General features: G+C 46.8%; 2 protein-coding genes across 9 annotated transcripts in view; one reads left to right on the top strand and one right to left on the bottom strand.

Moving 5' to 3' along the window:
- Positions 1-3,314: 3,314 nt before the first annotated feature.
- Positions 3,315-7,542, top strand: MSTO1 (misato mitochondrial distribution and morphology regulator 1). Of its 2 annotated transcripts, XM_061413038.1 has the most exons (14): positions 3,315-3,468; positions 3,578-3,713; positions 4,214-4,283; positions 4,378-4,453; positions 4,728-4,782; positions 4,869-5,007; positions 5,193-5,310; positions 5,386-5,520; positions 5,629-5,781; positions 6,075-6,206; positions 6,279-6,463; positions 6,694-6,798; positions 6,886-6,998; positions 7,272-7,542. In XM_061413038.1, the coding sequence occupies exons 1-14, from the start codon at positions 3,385-3,387 to the stop codon at positions 7,487-7,489; spliced, it is 1,719 nt and encodes a 572-aa protein (XP_061269022.1). In that variant the 5' UTR covers positions 3,315-3,384; the 3' UTR covers positions 7,490-7,542. The 2 variants fall into 2 exon arrangements, with proteins under 2 accessions (XP_061269022.1, XP_061269023.1); XM_061413039.1 differs by lacking the exon at positions 3,315-3,468 and having other exon boundaries at positions 3,692-3,779.
- An 8-nt stretch (positions 7,543-7,550) lies between these two features.
- The window catches only part of LOC133245097 (GON-4-like protein), an 88,650-nt gene continuing 77,029 nt past the window's right edge, over positions 7,551-19,171 (bottom strand). For 5 of the 7 annotated variants that reach the window (XM_061413008.1, XM_061413005.1, XM_061413006.1 and 2 more), the window contains 9 exons: positions 18,414-18,611; positions 17,053-17,196; positions 12,129-12,272; positions 11,902-12,021; positions 10,671-10,784; positions 9,915-10,125; positions 8,810-9,437; positions 8,630-8,732; positions 7,551-8,049 (listed from right to left, as the gene is read on the bottom strand). In XM_061413008.1, coding sequence (XP_061268992.1) covers positions 7,900-8,049; positions 8,630-8,732; positions 8,810-9,437; positions 9,915-10,125; positions 10,671-10,784; positions 11,902-12,021; positions 12,129-12,272; positions 17,053-17,196; positions 18,414-18,611 — 1,812 coding nt within the window. In that variant the 3' untranslated portion in view covers positions 7,551-7,899. Of the gene's footprint in view, positions 8,050-8,629; positions 8,733-8,809; positions 9,438-9,914; positions 10,126-10,670; positions 10,785-11,104; positions 11,211-11,901; positions 12,022-12,128; positions 12,273-17,052; positions 17,197-18,413; positions 18,612-19,171 lie in introns of those variants that run through there. The other 2 variants (XM_061413010.1, XR_009735601.1) reach the window with 2 other exon arrangements.

The following is a 19,171-nucleotide window of genomic DNA, read 5'->3' as shown; positions in this document are numbered from 1 at the left end:
GCCATAAGGGTGGTGTCATGTACATATATGAGGTTAATGATATTTCTCCCAGCAATCTTGATTCCAGCTTATGCTTCTTCCAGCCCAGTGTTTCTCATGATGTACTCTGCATATAAGTTAAATAAGCAGGGTGACAATATACAGCCTTGACGTACTCCTTTTCCTATTTGGAACCAGTCCTTTGTTCCATGTCCAGTTCTAACTGTTGCTTCCTGACCTGCATACAGGTCTCAAGAGGCAGGTCAGGTGGTCTGGTATTTCCATCTCTTTCAAAATTTTCCAGTCTATTGTGATCCACACAGTCAAAGGCAGTAGCATAAAGGAAGACAATGGAACAAAATTGAGAGTCCAGAAACAAACCCTTATATTTATGGGCAATTGATTTTCAACAAAGACATCAAGCCGTAATTGGATATGTACATGCAAAAAAATGAATTTTGACTGTTATTCACATCAGACATCCAAAATAGATTATAGACCTAATTAAAAAGTAAAATATAAAACATTCAGAAGAAATCTTTATGACTTTGAATTAGGCATATATTTCTTTCATATGAAGCTGTGATCTATATAAAAATTAGACAAATATTTCTTCCATAAGAGGATGTGAGCTATACAAATCCCATTTGATAAATTGGGTTTTATCAAGATTTTAAAACTTATTTTCACTGGGAAAATGAAAAGACCAGCCACAGATGGAGCCGAAATCTGTAAATCCTATTTCTAATAAAGGACTTCTGGGTAGATTCCCTCATTAATAAGAAGATAAATAATTTGAATAGACATTTCACTAAAGACATATCAGTAGCTGACAAGATAATGAGAAGATGCTCAACATCACTAGTGATTTGAGCAAATTAAAACCACAATAAAATACTACTTCACACCCACTAGAATGTCTACGAATTCAAAAAAACAACTAAGTGGTGGGAAGGATGTGAAGAAAAAGGAACCCTTGATCGGAATTCGCTGACAGTCCAGTGGTTAGGACTCCATGCTCTCACTGCTGCAGGCCCAGGTTCAACTGGTCAGGGAGCTAAGATCCCACAAACCGCACCACACAGGAGGAAAAAAAAAAAGAAACCTCTAACATTTCAAGTGCCAATATAAAATAGAAATATAACTTTGGAAAACACTTCGGCAGTTCCTAAAAATGTTAAGCATGAAGTTATCCCATGATCCAGCAATTTCACCCCTAAATATCTACCCTAAAGAAATTAAAATATGTCCACACAAGAGTTGTGTTCCAGCAGCTGAGACTATTCATAGCAACATTATTCATAATAGCTAAAAAGTGAAGAAAGTCCAACTCTTCATCAACTTAAAAATGGATTACCAAAAATGAGCAAAATACTAACACATGCTACAACACAGGAACTCAGAAACCTTACGCTGAGACTCCAAACACAAAAGACCACCTTTGTATAATTATATGAAATGTCCAGAAATGGCAAATCTATAAAGGCAAAAGTAAACTAGTGGTTGCCTGGTATTAGGGGTAGGAACAGAGTTTACCTGTAATCACACAAGAAAAATCTTATGGGGATGACATAAATGATTTAAAACTGAATTATGGTAATAACTGCACAGCTCTGTATTTACAAAATCAAACACTTAAAATGGATATAAATGACACAAATCATTTAGTGTATATAAAAAACACCTCAATAAGGGTTAAAAAAACAAACTGCAGACTTCTACCTTACCTCTACTGTTCACTAGGTTCATACCTTCCTCAAGGTCTGAGACTCCCAGCCTCCTCTGGTTCCCTGAGATGTTTCCACACAGGCATTTCCCTGACAAAGCACATATATGTATACTCCCATCTTGGTGTTTGCTTCTGGCCTATACTGTCTTCAAAATACAAATTAAAGTTACAAGTGAAAAAAATTACACCATGTAAACACTAATCAAAAGAAAGCTGGTTCATCTATATTACTATCAAAATAGGTATTAAGGTAAAACTGCATTATTTGAGAAAAAGAGGGATAGTTTGTAATGGTGGAAGTTTCAATCCATCAGGAAATGTAAAGTAGTATGTATTAATAACATAGCCTAAGAAAACAAAAACTGACATACTGGGAGAGTTAATATAATTCGGTGGGAGAAGATAGTTTCAACACATATAACTGACAAAGGTCTTGTATTCAGAATCAAATACTTACCCTACAAACAGATGAGACAATCCAAAAGAAACATGAGCAAGAGACTTGAACATGCTCATACACCTCACAAAAGTGACTATTCTAAAGGTGATGAACATACAAAAAAATGTTCTCAATCTCACCGATAATCAAAATCAATGATAATGACAAAAATTTTTTAATGTTGGCAAGGTTATGGAGCATCACCTGAAAACTCTATACTGCTGGTGAAACTGTAAATTGGTAAATTTAGAGACGTTTATTTACCATATCCAAACATATTCATTCTCATGACCCAACAATTACACTCCTAGGTATATACGCAACAGAAATGTGTGCATGTCCGCATGCACAAGAATGTTAACCGTTGCAGCTAATAGTCCCAAATTGGAAACAACTTCAAAGTCTATTATCCGCAGTGAATCATTTGAGGTATAATCATAAGATGGAATTTTGAAGCAATGAAAATGAACTACTCTAAGTATATGTAAGAACAGGGAAGAATTTAACAATACTGAACAAAATGCAGAAGCAAAAGAATACGTACTCCGATTGACTTACATAACAGAGCGAGCGAGCGAGTCAGTCCGCAGGGTCACATCAGGAAGGCTATGACTTTTGGACAGAAGAAGAAAACGCATGTGAGGCTTTAAGTAAGCGTCTATTTCCTGTGCTGTGCTCTGTCATGCCCCACTCTTTGCGACCCTTTGCACTGTAACCCGCCAGGATCCTCTCTTCATGGGGTTTCCCAGGGGAAATACTGGAGTGCGTTACCATTTCGTCCTCCAGGAGTCTATTTTCTGGCAAGGTTTTATTTTTTGCCTGAGGCGCTATTAGCCAGCATTAAGTACCCTCTGAAAGAAGAAGCAACAGCTGCAAGAGCCGCAAGGAGTATGTATGAGAATCTTCAGGGAGCAACGCTAGGGAGCCCACATGGAGACGCAGACCCAAAAACGCTTCAGCGGGGCGCTTGAGCACGCGTGCCTACAACTTCCGGCAAACGCCGCGGGGCCCCGCCCCTGGACGACAACTGGTAAGCAGGACTGGTCCACGCTAGGAAGAGGCGGGGTATAGTAAGCGGAGTCTTTAAAGCCAACGAATCTTTTATCCTATGGGAAAGGATGTGTTTATGGACCAATAGGACGCCGGGGATGAGGCCCCACCCACATCCCGCTGAGCCAATCCACAAGGAGCAACGGTGGGCAGGGAGCTGCCGCTCTACTCCGCGGAGCCGCGCGGCATGGCGGGCGGGGCTCGGGAGGTGCTCACTTTGCAGTTGGGACATTTTGCGGGTTTCGTGGGAGCGCACTGGTGGAACCAGCAGGTAAGGTCTTTTGGCCGCCTCAGCTGAGTTTTCCGGGTCTCCAGAAGTCTTTGCTTCTGGCCTGTTCCTCTCGCCGCCCGAGTCCAGTCCTTCCTCTGTGCCTCCCCAGGATGCTGCGTTGTGCAGGCCGACCGATGCCAAAGAGCCTCCGGGAGAGCTGTGCCCCGACGTCCTGTACCGGACCGGCCGGACATTACATGGCCAAGAGACCTACACGCCGAGACTCATCCTCATGGATCTGAAGGGTTAGGTGGTGGCCCGGGTCAGCCAGTTACCAGTGTTCCCCTTCGCGTGTGGAGTTTCTAGCAGCGGTTCGCGTCAAGATCCTTGACTCCTACTATACTAGCCTGTGGGACTAGAGATGAGGAGCCATAGGGAGAGCTAACCACACTATGCCGACACCCGAGGGGACGCAAGAAAAGAAAACTATTCCGTTCAAGAGCGGTCTCGAACGGGCTGCTTGTCCCTGGACAGTGTGATGCTCAGCGCTGTGGCGCTCCCCTAGAACCGCTGGTTGTGGTGTTTGCCCAGGCTCCACAGCTAATGACTAAGCTGGGAAATGAAGGATGGAATCCAGATTTTCCTATGCAGGGGTTTTTTCTAGCCCATGTATATTACAAGAAGGCCTGGAAAGGCCAAGTGCTGGAGTGAGGGTGTCAGCAGGTTATCAGGTGATGGGAGGAAGATTAGCTGCAGGACGGGAGGGGCTGGGATTTACCTAACATTGCCTATTATTTCTGTACAGGTAGTCTGAGCTCTCTAAAGCAAGAAGGTGGACTCTACAGGGACAAACAGCTAGATGCTGCAATAGCATGGTATTTGTGATTTTGGAGAGGAGTTGGGAAGGAGCGCAGGAAGCTGGAGAACTCAAGGAAGCTGACACTATGATCAATTTCCACTTTCTTTCAGGCAGGGGAAGCTCACCACACACAAAGAGGAGCTCTATCCCAAGAACCCTTATCTCCAGGACCTTCTGAGTGCAGAGGTGAGGGCCTCTGTCCTGAACTTGTAAGCCCAGTGGTACAACCAGAGTGCCTCCACTGGGGCAGAGAAAAAGAGCATTTTGGTCATCTTCAGTGCCCTAGAATGGGATTTTAAGAAAAAGCACTTTTTCCCTCCTAAAGGACTGTGACCACTATGAGAACAGGAAGGAGTTTACAGGGTGTGGCCAGCAAAAAAAAAAAAGGGGTGGGGGGAATAAATCAGTGTTTGCCTTTAGACTGCCTGGGCCTAAATGTAGATTTTTTTTTCCCTTCCAGGGAGTGCTGAGTAGTGATGGTACCTGGAGGGTCAAATCCATTCCCAATGGCAAAGGTGAGACTTCTCCAGGGACTGCAGAATGGGGAACTGGGCAGTGCAGGAACACAGAGAAAGGCACATTGCCTCTGCTTCTTCTTCAGGTCTCCCACCATTCACCAACGCTGTAACTCCAAAACCAGTTATGCCCACAGAGGGCAGTATCAGAGTCTGGTCAGACTTCCTCAGAGTCCATCTCCACCCCCGGAGCATCTGTATGATTCACAAGTACAACCATGATGGGTATGAGGTGTGGTACTGGCGGGGTGGGGAGCTAGAGGCTCTAATGCAAGAATGTGGGTCCCCACCAGTGTTGGATGACGCTCTTGAGGCCATCTTCCCTGCCCTCCTCCAAAACAAGAGATCTTAGGCAGAAATACAGAAGTGGGGGAGTCCTGTAAGTCCCAGACTGTGGTTTTGTGTGGCAGGGAGGCAGGCCGCCTGGAGGCTTTCGGCCAAGGGGAGAGCATCCTGAAGGAACCCAAGTACCTGGAAGAGCTGGAGGACAGGCTGCATTTCTACGTGGAGGAGTGTGATTACCTGCAGGTAGCTGAGGGCACGGCGGGCAGCGGGGTAGAAACCTCCCTCATCTGCCCATTTTCACTTTCCACCTCTCTCCAGGGCTTCCAGATTCTGTGTGACCTGCATGATGGCTTCTCTGGGCTGGGCACCAAGGCTGCGGAGTTGCTACAAGACGAGTATTCAGGGAGGGGAATAATCACCTGGGGCCTGCTCCCTGGTCCGTACCGCCTTGGGGTGAGTAGTTCTTCCAGGGTGTGGGGGGAAGAGCCCCAGGGAGAAATGAAGGAATGCAGCCCAGTGAGAACATTGGTTAAAACAAACTGCTGTCATTTCTTTCACCAGGAGCTGCAGAAAAACATCTACCGTCTGTTAAACACAGCTTTCGGTCTGGTGCACCTGTCTGCTCACAGCTCTCTGGTCTGCCCCTTATCCTTGGGTGGGAGCCTGGGGCTGCGACCCGAGCCGCCCGTCAGCTTCCCTCTCCTGCAGTATGACGTAAGACTCGATGCTCTTGTTCTGACTTATAGCTAATAAGAGGGCACCACACGCACACACACGCTCCCAAATCAGCCTTTACCCGCTGCTGGATCTATTCTGAAGCCTCATCTTGAACTTGGCCCTGATGTGGCCTCTTAAATGACACTGTCCTATGCTTGTCCAGCCCGGGGCCAAGCACACACCTGCTCTGTCCCAAGGCACACAGACCTCTCTGCCATTACTACTCTGCTGACACAGCCTCTCTTCTACACCCAAAAGGCCAAGTGCTTTTCTTCATATCCTCTTTACAGGCCACTCTGCCCTTCCACTGTGGTGCCATCCTGGCTACAGCCCTGGACACAGTCACTGTTCCTTATCGCCTACGCTCCTCACCAGTTTCCATGGTTCATCTGGCTGATATGCTGAACTTCTCTGGGAAAAAGGTATGAAGCTTTGTGAAGAGCTGGGTCAGGGCTGAGAAAGGCTCTATAACTTGACTTCTTCCTTGCCTTTAGGTGGTGACAGCAGGAGCAACTATCCCCTTCCCCTCAGTTCCAAGCCAGTCCCTCCCTGATACCCTGATGCAGCTTGGAGAGGCCACCCCATGGACCCCTCTGTCTGCATGTGGGGACCCTTCTGGAACATGCTGTTTTGCCCAGTCGGTGGTGCTGAGAGGTCTGGACAGAGCACACCACACCAGGTAAGGACTGGTGGTCCTCAGGAGCCCTTGTCAGACTTCTGTTCACATGCTTTTCTCCCTGATACCTCCGGACAGCCTAATGGCACTGCCCTGCTCACCTTCCCTCTGCCCCACTTATTAGTAAAACAGACTCTGAGCATCCTGATCAAGCTGACGGCCTGAGAACGTAAGTCCTAGTTTCTCATTCGAGCTGCCACTGATTAAAGGTGGTTTTGGCTTTGTTCTGGCAGTCAGCTCGCCCCTGGGACACCTCTGCCCTCCCCGCTCCATGCGTGCGCCACTGGGGAAGAAGTCTTGGCCCAGTATTTGCAGCAGCAGCAGCCTAGAGTCAGGAGGTCAGTAGAATGCTCGCTCCTCTCCTCGCAGACCTCAGACCTCCCCTGACTTCCTCTCACTCGGCTGCTGTTCTCTCGCCCCCACAGCTCTTCTCATCTGCTGCTGACTCCCTGCAAGGTAGTCCCTCCTTACCCCTCCCTCTTCTCCTCAAGCCTCAGCCAACACGGTTCAGTTCTGGATGGTCTCCCAACAGGGACAGGTATGTAGCAAGTGAAGAAAACCCAGAGGTTTTCAAGCATGAGAGACTTTTCCAGTTCCCTTCATGGATGAAAGTCCTGGGGAGGGGCCCAGGTTACACTCCTTTATTCACTCTGTGGTTCCTGGGAGAAGTGTTCTTGCCCTGGTTGCTGGTATACAAAGGGGACAGGACACTGTGTAGTTTACTATACAGTCAAGTCTGCCAGAGGCCCAGACTTCCCCGTGCGAGCGACAGAGCCCCAGGAAGAACAGCTCCCATCCTCTCTCTCTGCAGTGGTGGAGAGCATCCCAGTGCTCGGGGCCCTCTGCTCCTCTTCCTCCTTGAACCGGGCCCTGGGGGATCTGGCCAAAGATCTCTCCAAACTCGACCTGCGGCGCTGGGCCAGCTTCATGGACGCTGGGGTGGAACAGGATGACCTAGAAGAGACGCTGCAGGACCTGCGCAGCCTGGCCCAGTGCTACGAGAGCGGCGACGACCGACTCGTGGACTAACGCGCCAAGAGAAGGGAAGGGCTAGTTTACAATAAAAACTGCTGGGTGCAGGAGCTCAGCGTCTTGGGACTGGCTACACCAACACACGCATTTATTACATTTAGAGACACTGTGATCAGACCACACAACAATAAATATGTACCATCAGACAGAAAAACACACAACACAGAAAGGACTGCGCCCACTCCCTCAGTGCTCTTCACAGCTGTCTCTAAGGTCCTCATAAAAGATGCACAGGGCGGCAGGACTGTGCAACCCAGCCTGCCTGTCACTGCCCCTGGCCCCTGCTCCTCCGGCTCCGCACACTCAACTCGAGAGCTGCAGGAGCGAAGCGCAGCGCCCCACCCTCCCCCTGACCACCAGGGGGCCCGGCGGGCTCCATCCTCAGATGGTGCCTCACATGCCGGGTCTCACTCATCCAGCTCTTCCTCAGACAGCAGGTCCCCATGGTCAGACAGCTGGTCTGTGTTGCTGGTACTGGTCGCGTCGTCCTCATCCTCAGAGCTGGCCTCACAGGCTGTGTGGAAGAGCTGCACGAGTTCTCGGAAACGGTGGGAAACCTAGGAGGAGAGTGAGGGCCTTGACGACACCCTTCTTAAGTTAGTGACACGTTAACATTTACCACCCGCCCGCCAATGCAGGAGACACAAGTTTGATCCCTGGGCCAGGAAGATCCCTGGAGAAGGGGATGGCAGCCCACTCATTGCCTGCAGAATCGCACAGACAGAGGAGCCTGGGAGGCTACAGTCCATGGGGTCATGAAGTGTTGGATACGGCTGAAGCGACTTGGCATGCACTCACTCAAGCAAGCTATATGATACACCAACATGAACCATCTGGTCTGTGGAACACAGGCTGTGAGGGCTGAGTCCTCCTTACAGATAAGGAAACTTGGGTCAAGAGGCGAAACACCGCCCAAAGTCACATTCCTTCTAAAAACTAAAATGCAATCTGGGGCTTCTCCCTCAAAAATGCACTTTCTCTTCTAGAGCCACTACTATCCGTGCTGACAAGTCCAGGTCTTACTCAGGGCAGAACTTTACAATCCCCAATCATCTTGGTTGGCCAAGCCACCCTCTTGCCAAACCCTTCCTTGCTTCCTCTAGGGCTTGTAGCTCTAGCAAGGCCCACCCTGCTTACCTCAGTAGGGGTCTTATTTCCCAGCTGCTGGGAGATGACACTGAAAGTCTGCGGCTGCGCTCCCTGCTCCTGGCACATGGTCAGGATCACGCGGTCGGCTTCCCTGGAACCACACACGGTGATCAGTCTCAGTCAGGAAGCTGGCGTTTCCAAACGCACACGTCCCCCGTCCGTACCTACCTCGTCCACAGCACCACCTTTTCCCCAGTGGAGCTGACCTTGCTGTTGTTGGCACAGACTGTAGCTTCTGTGGCCTTCGCCTGCAGCTCCCCCGCTGGGCCCTTGCCCTGTGGTCCACTGTCTTTAGCCAAACCTCCTCTAGGGGCTTTAGAAGTCTCTGCAGTGTCAACTCCTGCTGAAGAAACTCCACGCAGAGGGGACATCCCGTCTGCTGTGCTCACCCCAGCTCGGCCGGAAGGCAGCCGGCTCTCCTGTGTGTCTGCTCTCCCAGGCACCTGTCTTCTCCCGAAGTCTCCAGTCCTTGAGGAAACAGGACTCAGGAAGGAGGCAGGGGGTTCGACAGTTCCAGGCAATTTCTCAGTTTCGGAAGCATCCCAGGGCATGGATGTTTCCAACTCAGCCCCTGGCTTATGGTCCTCCCCCTCATGCTGAGGTCTGGGGGATGCCCTGGGGCCGGAGAGAACTGCAGGCCCAGCCTGGTTACTCCTGACAGCGCACAGCACAGTTCCAGCTGTGGAGGGAAGCTGAGGAGTCTCTGGTGAGCAGGGTGGTGGCGGGCCATCAAGGAGGAGCTGGTCTGTAAAAGTCACTTCTTGAGGGGACGGCAAAGTGCTCCCTGCTGCCAATCCTGTTTAGGAGGAAAATAAGGACGTAAGGGTCACACTGCATCTAAGGACTACAAATTGCCATGGGGTCACTCTGGCAAACTACTGTGCTAAAGTTCTGATGTACAAGAGTGAGGCGAGGGCAGGGGCTAGAGTTGTTTATATAAAGTCCGTTGCCAAAGCTGAGAGTAGCTGAGTCTTTAGAATACAGATCATAGAGGATCTGCAGATAAGGAGAAGGGGTTCAGGAATGGGAACACAAGAAGAAAATGCTGGATCATGCGGATGTTAAGCACTCTTAATCCTACAAGAGGATTGAGGCCACAGGAGAGAAAATTAAGGCTAGACAGAAGAGTTTCTTACTGGTTTATTAGTAAAAAAGGTGGTAGTCTATCCCTGAAAAGACCAGTATTTTCCAGGCTCAAAGACGTCCCTGCGTGAAGATGTGAGAATGGGACAAATAAAGGGAGAAAGGCTGGGCTGGCAGTCGGATCACTCACCTGCAACAGGCATCTCTCCCTTCCTGGTACTCCTGCCAGTCCTGCTCTGGGCTGCCTCAACGCTTTCTCGCTCCTCTGGGGCTTCCTCCTCCATCACGTCCTTGCCCTGCCCAGCTTCCTTAGCACCGGGCATAAGACTGGCCTCTCGGTGGGGGCTGCTGCCCACCAACTCATGGGGCTCCTTGCTCTTGTAGGATTTGCTGTCACAGACCTGCAGGGATGGCCTTCTGGGTCAAGGGTCTCCTAACCTCTTTTGTCTTGGGGGCTGACCACAGGAAGAAGCCCTGCCATGATGCTCAGCAAGTCAAGCAACATGCATGGCTGCTCCAAGGATTTTCAAGGGCCCAGACCAGAGTGCTGCATTCTATCCCTCCTCCTCCAACCAAGGACTGTATTTTTGCTGGGAACCAAGCCTAGAGAACCAGCATTACCCTTCAGCTGTTTTCCCCACACATGTTTGTTTCATTAAAAAAAAAATCTTAGAGGGAAATATATGAACTGGTTGGTATTTTTCCCTATTTCAAAACTTTACCTAAAAGATTCCTTTTAAAAAGAAAAATCTGTTATTTATATTTTTAAAGATTCTATTTGCATACACACACTAATGAGTATGTATACAGCATATTATTTATTCATGTGTGATCTTTCTAGGAATTCAATAATGCGCAGATCTGGGGTAACAATACCACACACAGCAGAGTACCTGGGGCTTACCCCAGCAGCTCTAATGCCCCTGGGCACCAGTTCTCTCCTCACCTTGCTGCTGCAGTGGCTACAACTTCTCCTTTTGCTCTTCTTCATCTTGGAGTCAGGACCTCCCTCATGGCAGGAGCAGGCGCAGTCCTTGGCCGCATCTGGCCACTCGGCCTCCTAGGAGACACCTGGGCTTGGTTAGCTGGCAAACATTTTTGGCACCAAGAGGGAGCCGAGTTGTGAGCCATCCGAACAAGCCCGCCCCTGGACCCCTCCCCTGCTTCCTTTCTCATTTATTATGTGCCATTTCTTCACACTGCCTGGGGAGATGAATGGCCAAACTCAATTAAAGCCTACTGTGCATCCCTGAAACAATCCTTAAATGAGCCATAGGCGGACGGATCCCAATTGCCCAGATGCTGCAGGAAATATTTAAGTGGAATACAATCTGAGGCAAAGTCACTGGAGAGCTCCGTCATGAGATGTGATCTACTCACTCGTCTGCCTTTGTTTCTGTCTCCCTGTGCCTGGAGCTCTCCCCTCTCTTCCAATCCCCTTGAGAGAGGGCTTTGTACATATGGAAGGCTCACTCAATGATACTCTCTGTTCAATAAACCCAAGACAGAAGTACCGTTATTATCCCCATTAACAATGAAGAAACTGAAACAAAGATTAAATAAATTGCCCAAGGTCATTCAGGTAACTAAGAAGTGTTTTCCCCAAGAAAGAGTACAAGACGTGTAGTAAAGGGACAGGGACCAAAAAAAACTACTTCCTGAAGAGAACAGAGAGCAATGAGTACAAGCGGGCTCTGGAGCCAAACGACCCCTCCCTGATCAAACATGAGACCCTGGGAACGGCCCCTCTTGGCACTTCCGTGTCCTCTTCTGTAAAATGCAAACAAAACAACCTTTTCACAGGGTAACTATGAGAATTAACTGAATAATCCATGTAAAATACAGGAGATACATGATGCTTTGGAATATGGCTAGATATCAGTTGTTGTCAGGATTCCTATTTTTCACAGGAACAGAAAGGAAGACCCAAGGGCAAGAGAAGTATCTCTGAGCCAGAGAAACAGATCCTTCTAATGAGTTAATCATGGGGGGACCTCTTCAGCCACTGCACTGTTCTTCCCATGGGCTCAGGGTGTGCTGCACAGCAGCCTGACCTGACCTGAGGTTCCTGCTCCATGGCCGCCTCAGCTCACAGAGGCGTGGCACCATCCTACGCCAGAGAACCACTTAGAAAATGCAAGGCTTGACTCAGGATAATCCCCAACAACCGGGCGTACCTTATCGTGATTTTGGACCCCAATCTCTTTCCTTCTTTTGTTCTTTGAGGTTGTGGGTATCTTGGGAGGTTCCTCTTCCTCTTCCACATCAGGCAGTGCCACTTCTTCAAAGCCATCAAACTGGGGAGGAGTTGGTCCCACTCAACAAAGACTCTGGGCAGATGTCCCTCCTACATATGACCTGACCTTCCCCCTGGACACCCCCACTGCAGCCTCACGGCCTATACCTCATACTCCTTCTCCTCGGTCCAATTGATCTCTTCAAAGTCACCCATCCGGCTAGCTGCTGGGCGCAGATGGTCAAAGAAGATGGAGAACTCATCCTGTAGGTGGTCGTGGCCCTTGAGGAGCTGCCACATCTGTGTCTTGAGCTGGGGAGAGTTGCAGAAGGAAAGATGAAGTCTCCAGAGCCTCTCTAGACCACCATTCCAAATCAATCCAATATCCTTCTGAGGTCTACTTTCCTTATCAACTGGGAGACACACAGAAGATGCTCTTTGATTAAGAACTCCTAAACTCCCTCTCCCTCCCTGCTTGCCTACACAGGAGTACAGGCATACCTCGATTTAGTGTCTTTGCTTCATCACACCTCAGACACAGCATTTTGGTTTTTCTTTTCTTTTCTTTTTTTTTAAAACTAAAGGTTCATTGCAACCCTGGGTCAACAAGTCTATCAGCACCAATTTTCCAACATCATCTGTTCATTTTGTGTCTCTGTGTCCCATTCTGATACTTCTCACAATATTACAAAATTGTTTATTATGTCTATAATGGCGATCTGTGATCAGTGACCTTTGATGTTACTACTGTAATTGCTTGGAAACACCACGCATCTCACCCAAAAGAGAAGTGGACTTGTACTGTTCTGATTGTACGTGTTCTGATTACTCCACTGACCCAACAGTTTCGCCATCTGTCTCCCTCTCCTTGGGCCTCTCTATTCCCTGAGACACACCAATATTAAAATTAGGCCAATTTCACTTGAATACTTAGGGCCTATAAAGCCTCTAAGTGTTCAATGGAAAGGTACAGATACACACCTCTCACTTTAAGTCAAAAGCAACAAATGATTAAGCTTAGTGAGGAAGGCACGCCTAAAGCCAAGGCAGATTGAAAACTAGGCCTCTTGTGCCAAACAGCCATGAACGCGAAGGAAAAGGTCTTGAAGGAAATTAAAAGTGATAAGAAAGCAAAACAGCTTTCTTGCTGATATGGAGAAAGCTTTGTGGTCTAAGATCAAACCAGAAGATCAAATCAGTGACAACATTCTATTAAGTCAAAGCCTATTCCAGAAAAAGGCCTTGTTGTTGTTCAGTCCACGCCCGACTCTTTGCCACCCCAAGGACTGACTGTAGCCCGCCAGGCTCCTCTGTCCGTGGAATTTCCCAGGCAAGAATACAGGAGTGGGTTGCCACTTGTTTCTCCAGGGGACCTTCCTGGCACAAAGGTGGAAACGGAGTCGTCTGCGACTCTCATGCTTGGCCAAGAGGCAAGTGAATTCTTTACTACAGAGCCACCTGGGAAGCCCCCAAACCCTGATTCTCTTCAATTTTATGAAGGCTGAGACAGGTGAAGAAACCTGCAGAAGCAAATTTTGAAGCTAGAAAAAGTGGTTCATAGAGTTTAAAGAAAGAAGCCATCTGTACAACATGAAAGTGTAAGATGAAATAGCAAGTGCTAATGTAAAGCTACAGCAAGTTATCCAGAAAATGGCTACACTAACAACAGATGTTCAGTGTAGAAAAAGACTTATTGGAAGAAGATGCTATCTATGACTTTTGTAACTAGACAGGAAAAGTCATGCCTGACTTCTAAGCTTCAAAGGACAAGCTGACGCTTTGATTAGGGGCTAACATAGCTGGTGCCTTTAACTTGAAACCAATGTTCATTTACCACTCCAAAAATCCTACAGTCCTTCCAAACTGTGCTGAATCTACTCTGCTTCTGCTCGTTTAAATGGAACAGCAAACCCTGGGCGACAGCACATCTGTGGACAGCATGGTTTACTGAATATCTGAAGCCCACCGCTGAGACCTACTACTCAGGAAACAATGAGACCCACTACTCAGGAAACAATCCTTTGAGAACACTATTGCTCACTGACCATACATCTGGTCACCCAAGAGCTCTGATGGAGATGTACAGGAAATTAATGTTTTCGTGCCTGCTAGCAAAAGAACCATCATGCAGCCCATGGATCAAGGAGTAATTTCTAATTTCAAGTCTCAGTACTTCAGAAATACATTTCATAAGCTACAGCTGACACAGACAGTGATTCCTCCAATGGATCAGGGGAGAGAAAACTGAAAACCTTCTGGAAAAGATTCACCATTCTAGATACCATTAAGAACATTTGTGGTTCACAGGAAGAGGTCCAAATAGTCAACACTGACAGGAGTTTGGAAGAAGTTGATTTCAACACTCACGGGTGACTTTGAGGAGGGGTTCAAGATTTCAATGGAGGGAGTAACGGCAGATGTGACAGGAGCAGCATGAGGACTAAGCCAGCTGTGGTGCCTGCGGATGGGGCTAAACGCTGCATCCCACACGAGACCTGAGCGGCAAGAAGTCACTTCTTGCAGATGAACAAAAAGAAGTTTCTTGAAATGGAATCTACTCCTGGGGAAGCTGCTGCTATGAAGACTGTTGAAATGGCAACAAAGGATTTAGAACGTTACATAAACTTAGTTGATAAGGCAACAGCAAGGTTTGAGGGGACTGACTCCAATTCTGAAAGTTTTACTGTAAGTAAAACGGTACAGAGAAGTCATTCATGAAAGGAAGAGCTCATCAGTGGGGCAAACTTCATTGTTTTAGGAAATTGTGGGGACTTCCTGGGTCATCCAGTGGCTTAGGCTCCACACTCCCAACGCAAGGGGTCCAGGTTTGATGGGTGGTCAGGAAAGAAGATCCCACGTGCTGCAACAAAAGATCCCGCATGCCACAACTAAGACCTAGTGCAGGCAGATAAATATTTTTTGAAGAAAGAAAGAAAAAAAAAAATTGCCACATCCACTCCAATCTTCAGCAACCACTACCTTATCAGTCAGCACCAACAATACTGAGGCAAGACCCTCCAGCAACAAAAAGATGACAACTTGCTAAAGACGTGGATGCCGATTAGCATTTTTTTTGGCTGTTGTGTGCAGAATTCAAGATCTTAGTTCCCTGACCAAGGATTGAACCTAGGCCCTGTGAAATGGAAGCTTGGAGTCTTAACCACTGGACCACCAGGGAATTCCCTAGCATGTTTTTAAAGTTGAAATATACTTGATTTACAAATTGTGAACACTTTTTAAGTAACGTATGTACAGTTTTTAAAGCATAATGCTGCTGCATACTTAATAAACTATGGTTGGGCTGCCCTGGTGGCACTGTGGGTGAAGAATCTGCCTGCCAGTGCAGGATACACAAGAGATGTGGGTTCAATCCCTGGGTTGGGAAGACCCCCTGGAGTAGGAAATGGCATCCCATTCCATTATTCTTGCCTGGAAAATTCCATGGAGAGAGGAGCATGGTGGGCTATAGTCCATGGGATCACAGAGAGTCAGAAACACATACTTCACTGAGCACACACGCACTTCACTTCATCATGTACACGTAATTTTTACATGCACACATAATTTTTACACGCACTGGGTAACCAAAAAATCCATGTGACTCACTTTACTGCAATATTTACTGTATTATGATGGTATGGAATTAAACCTGCAATGTCTCTGAGGTATGCCTGAATTATTACTTTTTTAACTGATGTATATAGTTGATTCACAATATTGTCAACGTTCTGTTAGTTTAAGGTGTACAGCACAGTGATTCAGTATGTCTGTATACACAAACATATATACACACACACATATATATATTACACATATATATACATATATGTATATATACACACACACTTTTTCAGATTCTTTTCTCTTACAGGCTAATACAAAATACTGAGTATAGTTTTCTGTGCTATACAGTAGATCCCCACTGGTTACCTATTTTATACACAGTAGTGTGAATATGTTAATCGCAAACTCCTGATTTATCACCATACCCAACCTTTCCCCTTTGGTAACCATAGGTTTTCTATATTATAAACCAAATGTTTTCTATACTTAGTATGATAAGTATACTTATCAAGTGAATTAAATCATACTTCACTTAGTATGATAATCTCTAGATCCAGCCATCCATATTAATGGCAATATTTCATTCTTTTTTATAACTGAGTAATACTTCATTGTGTATATATAGGTCTTTGGGCTTCTGTGGTAGCTCAACTGGTAAAGAATCAGCCTGCAATGCAGGAGACCCCAGTTCAATTCCTGGGTCAGGAAGATTAACTGGAGAAGGTAACAGAAACCCACTCCAGTATTCTGGCCTGGAGAATTCCATGGACTGTACAGAATGGGACACAAAGAGTGGGACACAACTAACCGACTTTCATTTCACTTCAAATAGGTCTTCATTCATTCCTCCATCAATGCACATTTAGGGAGCTCCCATGTGGCACCCCACTCCAGTACCCTTGCCTGGAAAATCCCATGGACAGAGGAGCCTGGTGGGCTACAGTCCATGGGGTCGCTAAGAGTTGGACACGACTGAGTGACTTCACTTTCACTTTTCACTTTCATGCATTGGAGAAGGAAATGGCAACCCACTCCAGTGTTCTTGCCTGGAGAATCCCAGAGATGGGGGAGCCTGGTGGGCTGCTGTCTATGGGGTCACACAGAGTCGGACATGACTGAAGTGACTTAGCAGCATGTCTTGGTTAGACATGCCTGTATTAACAGGTCTGATTCCCAGTGACACTCACTACTCACTAGCCCTGCCTTACTGGTCCCCAGCTCAGGCACTAACTCAAGGCAGAGCAAGGAGGGAAACCAACCCTCCACCCAGACCATCACCTCCTTCCCTAACTTCCCTTCCAGGGTATTTATAGCATTCTTGAGCCTGTGAGAAGCAGTCAGGCTCTGGTTTCAGATGGTAACCACCTCACTCAAATGTTTTATGCCTTAGGTAAGCCTAAAACCTCCTTGCCATCTTCATCCCCTCCAGGAAGTCCATTGCTCAGAAGTGAGGATTGCTTAGGGAAGGGAGAATGAAGGGCCAGAAGCCAAGATGACAATGGAAGGGGAACAGGACAGGACAGAATACCTCAGTGATCTCCTGCGGCAAGCAGTCTGCACAGCTCTGGAGAACCTTGATGATCTTCTGGTGGTGTGAGGGGTTCTCTGCAAAGCAAATTTCCAGCTGCCGAAGAAACTTGCGACTCTTCTCAAAAGCCTGCTGCTCTTCAAACTACCAGAGTGGAAAGAGGGCAAAAGAGGAGTCATCTCTGCAGCCTGAGAAAGACGTGAGAGCTCTACACATAAAAACCAAGAAAAACTGTGCTGGAGACATAGGGATGACAAGGCTCTGGTTTACAACAGTGAGATCTTTTTTTTTTTTTTTGGCCTCACCACAAGGTTTGTGGATCTTAGTTCTCCAATCAGGGACTGAACCTGGGCCCCAGCAGTGAAAGTGCCAAGCCCTAACCACTGGACTGCCAGGGAATTCCCTGTAAGATCTTTTTTTTTTTTTTTTTTTTTTAAGACCCTAGCATGTATCTACTTTGGGTTACTGGCATCTACCGACTCAAGAAAACTAAGATGTAAATGAAAGACTTAAGAGTTCTATATCTCAAGTTGCTTACAGTTTTCAAAGATTGTGAGATCAGACACATGCCAGTTTACAAAGTATTTTCACGTATGTATTCATTTGATCCTCATAATGATAAAGAAAAAATTATGTATAATCATCCCATGACCATTAACTGCTTTAAGACTATCAGGCTAATAACAATATGAACATAATAATATAATAATATCATATCCATTACTCCTGTGTTTATCCATCCTGACAAGAAACCCAGAACTATGGGGATATCCCTCAAGTTCAGACACTTATTCTCCAACATTTCAAATGTCATGTAACCACCGTGGCCTTCCCAAACCACTGTGTATAAAACTACAACATTATCACTATAAAGCATTAAACATATTTTACTGTTTATATATTTTATCACTTTTATAACATATATATTTACAATATACAATATACTATTTAACACCTGACTTTCCCCATGAGAATATAGGCTCCATGAAGGCACAGGATTTTAGTCTTTTATAATTATTACATTTCTAGTACCTAGAACTCTGCCCAAAATAGCAGGTACTCAATAAGTATTTGTTGAATGAAAGCCTGTTTTGCAACAGTGAGGAGCAAAGGGTTATGATATACCTAAGGTCTCCACTCAATGGTCAAACCCTTCACTCTACATGGAAAGAAAAGGAGAGAACAGGAGCTGGGAAGACCATCCCTTGAAAAGGAGGTGGCTCTCATGACCCTGGTCTAGGGGAAGGCTATCTACGGAAACAGCCAGGAGTCTGGAACAGTCCTGATCAACACGACCCAAGCCTAGTCCTGCTCTGACCCAGGGATCCTAGTGTGTGGTCTTTGCCCCCCTCTCTACTTACTAATCCACAGGCCAGTGCTTGCTCAGGCAACAGGAAAGCAGCAAAGTCCTTCAGCAGCTGAGGCCAGTCTTGGAGCAGAATTTGTAGGCTCTTGTAGAGATCCACAGCTGTCTGCCTCTGAGTGCTTGACTCAAACTCATAGATGACCTGAAGGAAGTCTTCATACTTGCCAGGGATATGCTGCAGGGCTTCTCGGACCTATATGAGAGGACTTTCAATCATCCAATCCCCTTTCATTGGGCCTCAAGAAATGATGGGACAGAGGAAGGAGGAAGAATTACTGTTAAAGAGCTCCAGATTATCCGTCAGAGGCTACTCCTCTGACAGGTCCTAAGATCTGATGATTAATGGAGGCCACAGGGCCATGAGCAAGGCAGAGCTCTTTTTCTGACAGCGAGGAATACGAAAATTTCTATTTTCCAGGGATTACAGTGCTACCCGCAAAATCAGGTAAACTCTTCTCTAGCTCACAGCCTGGACCTCTCCTTCCTGGTTTCACCTCCATGTTGAAATAGATAAGGAGTGCTTGCTACATATATTTCAGCATGGTATCATCTGAGGGTAAATAATACATAAATTAGGAATGTTAGTAAAATATCAGGAACAAGAAAACCCATGATTGTTATTGCTAGAACTCCACTTGCTGGGGGTATAAAGAATTAGGTGGTTACCAAAAGAATGAGATAGGGACCACTGAGAAAAACAGGCAGGTTCATGACCCTGAAGATCACTGAGGTCCACTTTCTGGTCAGTGTACA

The sequence above is a fragment of the Bos javanicus genome, chromosome 3 (genome assembly GCF_032452875.1).
Source record: "Bos javanicus breed banteng chromosome 3, ARS-OSU_banteng_1.0, whole genome shotgun sequence".
NCBI lineage: Eukaryota > Metazoa > Chordata > Mammalia > Artiodactyla > Bovidae > Bos > Bos javanicus.
Note: the sequence above shows the minus strand (reverse complement) of the source record. Positions and strands in the feature narration are given on the sequence as shown.